Below are 13,394 nucleotides of genomic sequence, written 5' to 3' on the forward strand. Positions count from 1 at the left end.
TTCATTTCAAATCATCAAATCAAATGTTCTACAGCAATTTAAATCACCAGAAAACAGTAAAATAACACATCGGAATAAAACATTGTCATTTGAAAAGCAAACCCAACAGTTTACTTTGGTTTTTAATAGTCAAACCAGAAATATGAATATGAAAAGAGAACTATATACAGAATATGGAATATGATCTGAATGAGAAATGACCCCGACATGCTGCTGTAATAATTCACGAACAATACTGATAACATATAAGAAAAAACCTTTGACCTTCCAAAAGACAAGATTAAGAAACACAATCTGTAAACAAGAACAGAAAATGCCAGAAGTGTTTTACACAATAAAACACGAGTTAAGCTGTGGAGTGAGTCTTTGTTCAGTTCTCAGATGAGGCAGTTCATGCATTTGACGGCTTTACTGCCGTAGTCCAGACATTCAGGCCCGATGCACTCACAGCAGGCGTTATGAAACCAGCGGTACTTTGATCCGCCCATCGACTCGCAGTACTGCTTACACTGACGAATGGACACACACTCATCAAAGTAGACCACCGTACACAAGGCATCTGAGGAATGAGACCAGAGCGTGAGATCACACGTGCAAACCAGAGGGAGAAGGAGAGGAGAGGAGAGGAGAGGAGAGGAGAGGAGAGGAGAGGAGAGGAGAGGAGAGGAGAGGAGAGGAGAGGAGAGGAGAGGAGAGGAGAGGAGAGGAGAGGAGAGGAGAGGAGAGGAGAGGAGAGGAGAGGAGAGGAGAGGAGAGGAGAGGAGAGGAGAGGAGAGGAGAAATATTTATTTCTTTTAATTTTGATGATTATTACTGACAACTAAGGAAAACCCCTAATTCAGTATCTCAGAAAATTTAATTATTGTGAAAAAGTTCAATAATGAAGACACCTGGTGCCACAGTCTAATCAGCTAATTAACTCAAAACACCTGCAAAGGCCTTTAAATGCTCTCTCAGTCTCGCTCTGTAGGCTACACTATCATGGGGAAGACTGCTGACTTGACAGTTGTCCAAAAGACAACCATTGACACCTTGCACAAGGAGGGTAAGACACAAAAGGTCATTGCAAAAGAGGCTGGCTGTGTTCACAGAGCTCTGTGTCCAAGCACATTAATAGAGAGGCGAAGGGAAGGAAAAGATGTGGTAGAAAAAAGTGTACAAGCAATAGGGATAACCGCACCCTGGAGAGGATTGTGAAACAAAACCCATTACAAAAATGTGGGGGAAATCCACAAAGAGTGGACTGCAGCTGGAGTCAGTGCTTCAAGAACCGCTACGCACAGACGTATGTAAGAGATGGGTTTCAGCTGTCGCATTCCTTCTGTCAAACCACTCTTGAACAACAGACAGCGCCAGAAACATCTTGCCTGGGATAAAGACAAAAAGGACTGCTGAGTGCTCCAAAGTTACACTCACCAAAAGGATTATTATGAACACCTGTTCAATTTCTCATTAATGCAATTATCTAATCAACCAATCACATGGCAGTTGCTTCAATAATAATAATAATAATAATAATACCTTTTATTTAAAGGTGCCTTTCAGGACACTCAAGGACACTGTACAAACTGTACAAACAAGACATAAAAGATAACAAAATATAAAGCAAACAAAACACAACTTACACGTGAGTCAATTCAATGCATTTAGGGGTGTGGTCCTGGTCAAGACAATTGCTTAAAAGGGATTTAAGTAATTTTGAGCGTGGCATGGTTGTTGGTGCCAGACGGGCCGGTCTGAGCATTTCACAATCTGCTCAGTTACTGGGATTTTCACGCACAACCATTTCTAGGGTTTAGAAAGAATGGTGTGAAAAGGGACAAACATCCAGTATGCAGCAGTCCTGTGGGCGAAAATGCCTTGTTGATGCTCGAGGTCAGAGGAGAATGGGCCGACTGATTCAAGCTGATAGAAGAGCAACTTTGACTGAAATAACCACTCGTTACAACCGAGGTATGCAGCAAAGCATCTGTGAAGCCACAACACACAACCTTGAGGCGGATGGGCTACAACAGCAGAAGACCCGACCGGGTACCACTCATCTCCACTACAAATAGGAAAAAGAGGCTACAATTTGCACAAGCTCACCAAAATTGGACAGTTGAAGACTGGAAAAATGTTGCCTGGTCTGATGAGTCTCGATTTCTGTTGAGACATTCAGATGGTAGAGTCAATTTGGCGTAAACAGAATGAGAACATGGATCCATCATGCCTTGTTACCAGGCTGGTGGTGGTGGTGTAATGGTGTGGGGGATGTTTTCTTGGAACACTTTAGGCCCCTTAGTGCCAATTGGGCATCGTTTAAATGCCACGGCCTACCTGAGCATTGTTTCTGACCATGTCCATCCCTTTATGACCACCATGTACTCATCCTCTGATGGCTACTTGCAGCAGGATAATGCACCATGTCACAACGCTCAAATCATTTCAGATTGGTTTCTTGAACATGACAATGAATTTTCTGTACTAAAATGGCCGCCACAGTCACCAGATCTCAATCCAATAGAGCATCTTTGGGATGTGGTGGAACGGGAGCTTCGTGCCCTGGATGTGCATCCCACAAATCTCCATCAACTGCAAGATGCTCTCCTATCAATATGGGCCAACATTTCTAAAGAATGCTTTCAGCACCTTGTTGAATCAATGCCACGTAGAATTAAGGCAGTTCTGAAGGCGAAAGAGGGTCAAACACAGTATTAGTTGTGTTCCTAATAATCCTTTAAGTGAGTGTATGTTCTCTGATGAAAGTATATTTTGCATTTCCTTTGGAAATCAGGGTCCCAGAGTCTGGAGAAAAAGAGAGGAGAGGCACACAATCCACAATGCTCGAGGTCCAGTGTAAAGTTTCCACAGTCAGTGATGGTTTGGGGTGCCATGTCATCTGCTGGTGTTGGTCCACTGTGTTTTCTGAGGTCCAAGGTCAACACAGCCGTATACCAGGAATTTTTAGAGCACTTCATGCTTCTTCCTGCTGACCAACTTTATGGAGCAGCAGATTTAATTTTCCAACAGGATTTGGCTCCTGCACACAGTGCCAAAGCAACCAGTACCTGGTTTAAGGACAATGGTATTTGTCCCCCGTTCTTAATTAGCCAGCATACTCGCCTGACCCTAACCCCATAGAAAATTTATGGAGTACTGTGAAGAGGAAGATGTGATATGCCAGAGCCAACAATGCAGAAGAGCTGAAGGTCATATCAGAGCAACCTGGGCTCTCATAACACCTGAGCAGAGCCACAGACTGATCGACTCCACGCCACGCCGCAGCGCTGCAGTAATTCAGGCTAAAGGAGACCCAACTAAGTATTGAGTGCTGTACATGTTCATACTTTTCAGTTGGCCAAGATTTCAAAAAATCTGTTCTTTGTATTGGTCTTAAGTAATATTATAATTTTCTGAGATACTGAATTAGGGGTTTTCCTTAGTTGTCAGGTATAATAATCAAAATGAAAAGAAATTAACATTTGAAATATATCAGTCTGTGTGTAATGAATGAATATAATATACGAGTTTCACTTTCTGAATGGAATTAGTGACATAAAATCAACTTTTTGATGATATTCTAATTATATGTCCAGAACCTGTATATTCAATCATGTAAATAAGTAAATATTGACTATTAAAAAACTCATATTGGTTGACCATAATTAAAGGAATAGTTCACCTGAAAAATAAGCATTTTGTCATCATTTACTAAACTACTTATGAAAAAAAACCATACCTTATACCTAGACTAAAACCTATACCTTATACCTAGACTTCATAAAAAAGCATATTGTTTTCATGCAAAGAAAGTGGGTAAGTAATAGTTTGTTTCTCATTCAAAATGATGGTATGGCTTCAGAACAGAACATGTGAAATAAAGTGCACAATTTGTACAGATTTCATAATATATATATTTTTTATGATAGCTGTTATTTTTTGAGCCTGACAGTATAAAAAACCACCCACTGTCCAACAATGTGCTCATTGTTCAGCCAACATACTCCTTTATAAAGATTTACCGTGTCTTATAATCTGTGGTATTCTGAGAGCCGATAAAATCAGTGTTTTAACATCTTTTCCTGGACGTTTTCAGCCAGTACCCACCGTCATGGACACTGCTAGTGGGCAGCGAGATGTTGTGACTCTGGCTGTCGAGCGTCTCCAGAAACGACACCAGGTTCTCGTGGTGGGAAAGCTCCTCAGCGATGGGAAACGAAACGACCATCATGTTAATGGGGGCGTCGCCTTCGGTCAGAGCGCGGAAGAGCGACGGGATTGGTCGGTACAGCTCCTCTACGGTGCTCTTGGAGGTGGCAGGACTGTCGTTGTAACTCCTTGGGTTACACATTCCTGTCGGTCAGAAGAAATGGAGGTACATCATGATGGAAAAGTCAATGACAAGCTGTACAAGCAAACCTGACCACAACTGAAGAATTTAAAGACTTCAAAACACGGCTGTCAACAGCAGCTCCACGTTGAGCCTGAGATAAAGTGCTGGTAAAGATGGTAATCGAATAATGGATGAAGGTTTTAATAAGGAGCAGAACGCTGCGGAGGCCTTGTGTTTCAGATTAGCTGCGGAGCGGCTGCCAGGACAGCTGCTTCTGATTACCACATCCATGGCAGGTTCTGGCCTTCAGGAACAACACACACTTCTCCCTCTCAGCTAATAAACGAGTGTTTGGAACAGAACAATCGCTACAGTCTGATGCTTTCATGTCCTAGTTTTGAGAAATGGATGCATCACGCACTGTGGCCATTTTTAGTCATAGGAATGATTACGATGCATCTTTTTCATTATGTCTAACCCTGCGTCATTTGTGTGCGGTTTGCAATGATTTAAACAGAATGAAAAATAGACATCGTGGCATCCTCTGTACTTTATAAACTGCTCGTTGTGTATTATGTCCAGGAACGAGATGTTTGAAACTTCTGTTCTCTCATTAAACCGGCGAAACCTCCTCTGGACTGATCTGTGTTTAAAGCATCTGGGCCATCTCACTTCACACTTTATCCCACTGTCAGAGGAGTGTACACCAGCCCTCCTGTCATCTACAAACCAGTCCTAATATTTACAAGAGCCCTCACTGGACTGGGAATGAGCCAAACCTGTTAACACAACCTGAGCGGCTTTAGTTTACAGTCTCGGCTTTACTTTACTCCATATAATCCTCCCTAATAATATGTTCTTATAATAATCATTAGATTTGATTTTATTCTTTTATTTTTTTTTATCAGTCAATTAAAAATATGCATATATAAATATACCAACTGTGTAATATATTTGTTTATTTATGTTTCGATCCATTTATGCACTATTTATTTTGTCAATTAAATTCTGTTTAGATAAGTTTAAAAAAAAACATGTTTTTAATGCCTGTATAATAAAACATCTCCATTATGTATATTTTATTTTATAATTTTGATTTATAAGAATTGGCATTAAATTAGCATTAAATAAGATTAAATACAACATTTTATTTTATTGAAAAATAAAATATTTTAATAACATATTTTATGCACATATAATAATTACACTGTTGGTTTATTAAAATAAATCAACAAATAAAAAATATAAAAAATATATCCATAATTTATATTTTATATTAAAATTATATTTAACAAGACCATAAAGACCATAAACTAAAGACTAATAATTTAAATTGGATTAATTTCAATATAAAATAAAATACTTTAATAATGTATTTTATGCACATATAATAATTACATTTCTGGTTTATTACAATTTTATTCAGTCACTGTACATGAACCAATTGTGGGATTATATTTGATTATTTAGGAATAAAATAAATAAATAAATAAATCAATCAATCAATCAATCAATCTATGGACCAGTTGTGATATTTGTGAGTTGGGTAGGACATTACCTACGCAGTCGCAGCACTCCTCCCAGAGAGAGCTCAAACACAGCATGCACTCTTTACAGCACGAACAGTTCCCCTCCGACGGCCGGCACTGACAAAGACCCTGGACACACACACACACAAACACACACAAGTTAGGTTTTTGTGAATTGTGGGGACTTTCCACAGGCGTAATGGATTTTACACTGTACAAACTGTACATTCTATCCCTACACTGCCCTGCCCCTACACCTACTCATCACACACGCACACGCGCACACACACACACACACACACACGCGCACACACACACACACACGCACGCACGCACACACAGCCCCTGCCCCTAAACCTACCCATCACAGGAAACATTCTGCATTTTTACATTTTCAAAAAAACATTATTTAGTATGTTTATAAATCGATTTACATTGTGGGGACCGCTGGCTGGTGATCTCAGGACATTTGGTCCCCACAATGTAATATAAACAAGCACACACACACACACGCACACACACACACACACTCACAAACACACACACACAAACACACGTTAGGTTTTTGTGAATTGTGGGTACTTTCCACAGGGGTAATGGGTTTTACACTGCCCCTGCCCCTACATCTACTCATCACACGCACGCACGCACGCGCGCGCACACACACACACACACACACACACACACACACACACACACACACACACACACACACACACACACACACACACACACACACACACACACACAGTTACATTGTGGGGACTGCTGACTGTTGATCTCAGGTTTATATTATTATATTACATTGTGGGGACATTTGGTCCCCACAATGTAATATAAACAATGTACACTCACAAAATATACATTATGAAAGTTAAACATTCAGGGGGAAAAAATGACATGACGTGGAGGAAGTCTAGCTTACATAAACATGATCACCAAACACATGTGCTATAGAGACCCGTGAGTAACATCAAGATCTTTCAGCTGTAACAGTTAAACGGAAACCACCCAAAGAGACAAAGAATACTTGAACATAAGAAATAACACCAGGCTGAAAAGAAACAGAGCTGCAAACTGTTCCACACTGGAAAAAAAACGTCAAATGCTCGAGCGGAGAGGGGAAAAAGAGTGACCGAAACCTGGGACACATTTAGAGTTATAATTACAGAGAAAACAGCAGCCAGCTGAATGAAGGGGAACACAGACACACACACACTGGGCTCTCTGCGTTTCGTGTTTTGCCAGCAGTTGCGAGGAAGAGGTCAACTTCCAGATGTGTGTGTGTGCCATTAAAACTGAAAGTTCAGGGGAGGAAACAGAAAGAAAGTTACAATAGAAACACCTACAGAAAACCCGATACCTGAAAACACACGTGGCCCAGATACTTCCAAAAGAAACAAGCCCAGACAATTCCCGATCCCTGCCCAGTGCTCTTTGGTTTGGAGAACTGCGTGTGTGATTTTCATGCATTCCTTAAAAGAATCATCGAGCCAAACAACATAAAAGCCATAAAAGCTCTGTTTACTTCAGTTCAAGACACTGGAGCTCAACCTGTCCAAATACAGCCTCACCAAACTCCTGCCGTACCTGGAAACAATCCACCGTTTCATATGAGAAAGAGATGATTCTGCCCAGCTGTGAAATCAAGGAATAGGCACCAGCTTCCTCCGACTATAATGTCTGATAACGTGCAAGATTCAATAAATATAGACCTGGCATAACATTATGACCTAATATTGTGTTGGTCCCCATTTTGCTGCCAAATCAGCCCTGACCTGTCGAGGCAATGACTCCACTAGACCCCTGAAGGTGTGCTGTGGTATCTGACACCAAGATGTTGGCAGCAGATCCTTTAAGTCCTGCATCCTGGGGCCATGTGCTCCCCAGGTAAGCGACACACACACACACATCTGGCCATCCATGTGACATAAAAGAAAACGTGATTCATCACACCAGCATTCACTTTTTGGGCAATTTGAGCTCCAGCAGCTCATCTGTTTGATCGGACCACACGGGCCAGCCTTCGCTCCCCACGTGCATCAATGAGCCTTGGCCGCCCATGACCCTGTGGCTGGTTCTCCACTGGTCCTTCCTTGGAGCACTTTTGATAGATACTGACCACTGCAGACCGGGAACAGCCCACAAGAGCTGCAGTTTTGGAGATGATCTGACCCAGTCGTCTAGCCATCACAATTTGGCCCTTGTCAGACTCGCTCAAATCCTTACGCTTGCCCATTTTTCCTGCTTCTAACACATCAACTTTGAGGACAAAATGTTTGGTTGCTGCCTAATATATCCCACCCACTAACAGGAGCTGTAAAGAAAAGATAATCAGTGTTATTCACTTCACCGGTCATAATGTTATGCCTGTTTGGTGTATACACTTATATATACATATAGTTCTCCCTGTTAGTTAATTAAAGTGGCAGTTATTTAGATATATTATTAAACAAATAAATAAATAAATAAAATGACTACATTCTTGGTTAAGCATACACACTGGAATTCATTAGACTGTGAACACCTGCGGTTCTCTTCCGCTTCAGTCCTCAACCTGCTGACATTCACCCCTCCTCTCTTTCCTTGCTCTCCAGGAGGAAAAACATCTCTATAATTAGACCAGTTTGCTTTAACATGAATATTCGGTCATTATTTACTCACCTGTATGCCATTATTTTTTTCTGTGGAACACAAAAGGAACTGCAGTTTTTCCCTTTTTTTTTTAGAAACAGTTTCTAGTGACAATGGCTGACAAGCTCCAAAAATCAGCAAATGTAGTTCATGCAAACTGTGCACTTTATTTTCAGTCCTCTAAAGTTGAATGACAGGAGCTTTACAGCCAGCAGTGAAATAAAAAAAATGCTTCTTTTGTGTTCAGCAGGAGAGAAAAAAGCATGCAAGTTTAGATTGACATGAGCACCAACAAAATGACTTTTTAAAGGCACAGTATGTAAGTTTCATCACTAGAGGTCGCTTATTCTAAGCAGTAATAAAGGTGTAGCCTTTTTTGTAAATCGAGTGCAACAGTGCCTTCCCACATTTTTAGCGGCACAGGTTCTTTAAGTATTTTTTCCATTGGGATTTTTAAAAAAAGTATAAAAAAATATATATTTAAAGTTTATTGGTGATTGGTGAAATTTTCTGTACAGCATTATGGGTAATGTAATTCCACAGTTAAACAATTATTTTAAAGAACACTTTATGCTGAAACGGTTCTATAAAGAATTATAGAGTTCTTGTTAACTCAATTTTAAAACTAAATTTAAATAATGCAGGCTGGCGGCTTCAACAGAAGCAAATACTATCAATTTAAAACCCTTGTAACTCACAGTATTTAAAGGGTTAGTTCGCCCAAAAATCCAATTTAATTGATTTATTATAGAGATTGCCAAGACATGTGACCAACTGGGCGGCAACGTCATCAGAACGTAAAGAATTATGGGTATGTTTAGCCAGTTTACATTGCCTGACATAGCAGGCTAGGGTTCTGGCATGAAAATAATTAAATATTAGAGAGAAAAACTGAATATAATCATACAAAATACAGCTACTAATACAAACAAAACATTTCTGGTTAGAAAAGCATAATTTCATTCGTTTGTTAAATAAGAGGCGATCTGGCGCTCGTTACCGCTGTTATCAGTGACGCGGATTTCTCGTGCATACTGCGGTCTTCACACAGACGAGCGCTTTAATCTAACGCTTAACGCCGTCGCGGAGACTTTCTATTTGTTTTGGTGACATCAGGAAACATAATTCACAAAAATTGTCCCTGCTCGATGTACAACGTGATAATATTCGGTTTTTATGAGGAAAAAAAAAGCGCGAACTTCTGACAAGCTTAACAATGGAACATTAGGATAAACAACGTTTGCGACTCTATGCCTTTATTCACGTGAAAAATCTGGGTACTACTACTACATTGTGTTTAGATGCACCAATTAAACATGAGATCAATAAAATGTATCCAACCCCATTTAATGTACAATGTTGTCAATGCCATCTTTTGGACATTCATCATATTGTGTTGGTTTTCTTTTCTTGTCCTCAAACACTCTAATCTGTTTATTTTTAAGTTACACTTAGATGGAAAAAAAAGAAAATCAATTGTTTTATTGGTTGTATTACTTTATTACGAAGGTAATCTTGGGCCTCCTTACTGCTGCTATCCATGCCATTCATCGCCTTTTTTGTCACCTCGGAAACATGGCTTAGTTTTACTATTATTTTTCCACGCTGGAAAATGCTAAAATGATATCCCGTTCTTAAGCTTTATGCCACTTCTATTGTGAGAATGACTATTTCAGTTTATAACACAGCAGGTAGACGGCATCTTGAACACTGCGTTCTTCCTCCATGCAAATAAGAAGTCTGGCGCCTGTTTGTGCCGCGGATTCCCACAATGCTTTGCGTTTACCACTGTGAAAACGTCATTGTGACGACACATTAGCGATCTCTATTAAAGAAACACTCATTTTCCAAGTCCTTTAGAGTTAAACAGTTGAGTTTCACCGTTTTTGAATCCATTCAGCAGATCTCTGTCAGAGATGTAGAAAGGACCCAAAAAGCAAAGGTGCAGAACAGGAATGTTTATTAAGTCACTACAGGAACTTAGGCAGACAGCCGATCACAGCACGGGTGATGCAGATCTGGAGTATAACAGGAACAAACAAAGGAATACGGTCCCTAGAAACGGGCCGAAGTCTTGAGCTCGTAGCGGGAAGGCCGTGGCGAGCGAAACCACCCCAGACACAGCACTCAGCACCACAGAGAGAGTCCAGGGAGTACTCACGTACAGCAGGAGTCTGGACAGAAACACAGGTGAGACCAACACGAACAGACACTGGACAAATCGACCAGACTAGACCGGACAAACGAGAGATCGGCACTAGAACGAGATGCATACAATAATAATCTGGCAAAGAAGCCACAGACACGAGTCACTAAATAGCCAGAGAGAAGCATGCAAAAAGGAACAGGTGCGCTCTCAATCAGAGAGCGCGCTGATTGTGATAGTACACAGCTGAGAAAGAGAGAGAGAAGCCAAACCTAACTCATGACAATCTCTGTATCTGGCGGTAGCACTTTTAGCTTAGCTTAGCATACATCATTGAATTGGATTAGACCATTAGCATTGCTCAAAAATTACCAAAGACTTTCACTATATTTTCCTATTTAAAACATGACTCTTCTGTAGTTACATCGTGTGCTAAGTCCAATGGATAATGAAGTTGCGTTTTTTTTTTTTAGACCGATCTAGTTAGGAACTATTTTCTGCGTAATATCACTGCGCCACTGCACCCATAGAATGGTAGCAAAGTTTCCTGATTATTACACAGGAATCAGAGAATAGTAATCAGTCTAAAAATGTATATTTTTCCGTTGGTCTTGGAACACGATGTAACTACAGAATAGTCAAGTTTAAAATAGGAAAAATATTATATTTGAAAAATAAAGTCTTTGGTCATTTTTGAGCACGATGCTAACGGTCTAATCCGATTCAATGATGTATGCTAAGCTATGCTAAAAGTGCCACCGCCAGATACAGCGATCGGCTGAATGGATTAAAAAACGGTGACACTCAACTGTTTAACTCTAAGGGACTTGGAAAATTAGCCTATTTAAAAAAAAAGTGGAGTTTTCCTTTAAAGTTAATACCCAATCAGTTATATTAAAAAATGTCCCGGCTCCTCCAAGCTTTATAATGGCAGCGAATGGCTGTTTCTGTTTTGAAGTCCATAATAGTGCATCCATCCATCATAAAAGTGCTCTGGGGGTTAATAAAGGCGTTCTGAAGCGACGTGGTGCATTTGTGTAAGAAAAATATCCATATGAAAAATATCCATATTTTTCTACATTCTACATTCACTGACATTATAAAGCTTGGATTAACCTGGACATTTTTAATATAACTCTGATTGTATTGGTCTGAAAAAGAATGTCATATACACACCTAGGATGATTTAAGGGTGAGTAAATCATAATTCTCACTATTGGGTGAACTATCCCTTTAAAGGTTTATAAGTTAATGTTCAAAATCCTTATTTCTTATGGAGAAAATGAATGGAGTTTTTACTCCTGGAACCCGACTGTTGTGCTCGATTACAGTTTTAAATGGTAAACTTTACAGGTTTTTCTGTAAAGGAGATGTTCTGTCAAGCACAGCCGCCAGTTTTTTCTGTAAATGTTTTTTACAGTGAGCTGTTAGATTCTCGTCAGCTGCGAGTGCGGTGGAGTTAAGCACCGTTCAGACAGCGTACAGGGGAAAGTGTGTGTGTTTGTGAAAGTGCCCTGAGCGGACGGGACGTGTGCTGCCTTGCCCCACAAAGCATTCATGTGTGACTAAAACAACCTCAGCTGCCCCACCTAGAGACACACGACTGACGGCCGACAGCAACTACACACACACACATATTCACAGAAACAACGGCCTGTCAAACACACCACACACCACTAACCAACTAGCAACACCAAAGTTACTTTCTCCGAAACACATTAGCAACTATACAGGGTCACACACGAAACCAACCAGCAATGCCCTAGCAACCATGAAAGACACTCCAGCAATGCCCTAGCAACCAGCAATCACTTTTACACACTCTTAAAATCAACTAGGGCTCCATATTGATATGTATCTGGAACAAAATGCCCAATATCAATAATAAACTTGAGTATTTTATATGTTTAGCCTACATCTAAATATCAAGAATTCGAAATTATAACAAATACATTGCTAATGACTGTCTAGTAAAATGTACTTCTCAAAGGTAACCAACTATTTGATTAATAAAACTATTAATAAAATAATAACATAACATTTGCTGTGGATTATTTGTTAAATTTTTATTTGTTTACATTTTAAAAGATTGATTGTTATTAAAAAAATTAAGATGTGTAAAATTTGATGACTATGAAGTTATTATTTAAAATGTGTATTAAATCATAAAACAAAGAATGAAAGACAAATAAAATGAAAACAGAATTTTGGGGAAAAATATTTTTTTTTTTACATTAATTCAGTTTTATTTTAGTATTATTTATATACTGTTATAGTATTTATTAATATTTGAAATAGTTTTTTATTTTTAAATGTTGATTAAATTTTTTTTAAAGTAAATTTATGATGTGGTTTTCTTTTTACTTAGTAAGTTTGTGGTAAATATTTATATTTAGCTTTCATTTATTAGTAATTTGGTAAAATAGTAATTAGTAATTTTTGTACCACTTCAAATTCTAATTTTCTTTGAGTGGGTTTCTCATCTAACATGTACATTATATTTTATAACAGCTTTATTACAGTGCAGTACAGTTTTTTTAAATATATAGATTTAGTTATTAATAGCAACACTGCATTTATTCCTGAGGTCTAACAAACATGTGGAATGCATTGCCTTTCCCATTAATGATATAAAATATAGATAAATATCGATATTGAATAAAATGGGGGGGTCCATGTGGCTCCAGTCTCTCGTCCATCGGTCAGCGCTCCAGCCTGTTTACTGGAGTGAAGTCATGAGCCTCCTGTGTTTATCCCCCAGACAGACCTC

The 13,394-nt window shown here is 39.3% G+C and overlaps 1 protein-coding gene across 1 annotated transcript in view; it reads right to left on the reverse strand.

Annotated features, from left to right (window-relative positions):
- Window positions 1–82: 82 nt before the first annotated feature.
- Window positions 83–13,394, reverse strand: part of twsg1a (twisted gastrulation BMP signaling modulator 1a) — a 17,288-nt gene continuing 3,976 nt past the window's right edge. The window contains exons 3-5 of the mRNA XM_067453335.1: window positions 5,874–5,973; window positions 4,090–4,335; window positions 83–559 (exon numbers count right to left, since the gene is read on the reverse strand). Coding sequence (XP_067309436.1) covers window positions 378–559; window positions 4,090–4,335; window positions 5,874–5,973 — 528 coding nt within the window. The 3' untranslated portion in view covers window positions 83–377. The remainder of the gene's footprint in view (window positions 560–4,089; window positions 4,336–5,873; window positions 5,974–13,394) is intronic.

The sequence above is a fragment of the Pseudorasbora parva genome, chromosome 9 (genome assembly GCF_024679245.1).
Source record: "Pseudorasbora parva isolate DD20220531a chromosome 9, ASM2467924v1, whole genome shotgun sequence".
Taxonomy (NCBI): Eukaryota; Metazoa; Chordata; class Actinopteri; order Cypriniformes; family Gobionidae; genus Pseudorasbora; species Pseudorasbora parva.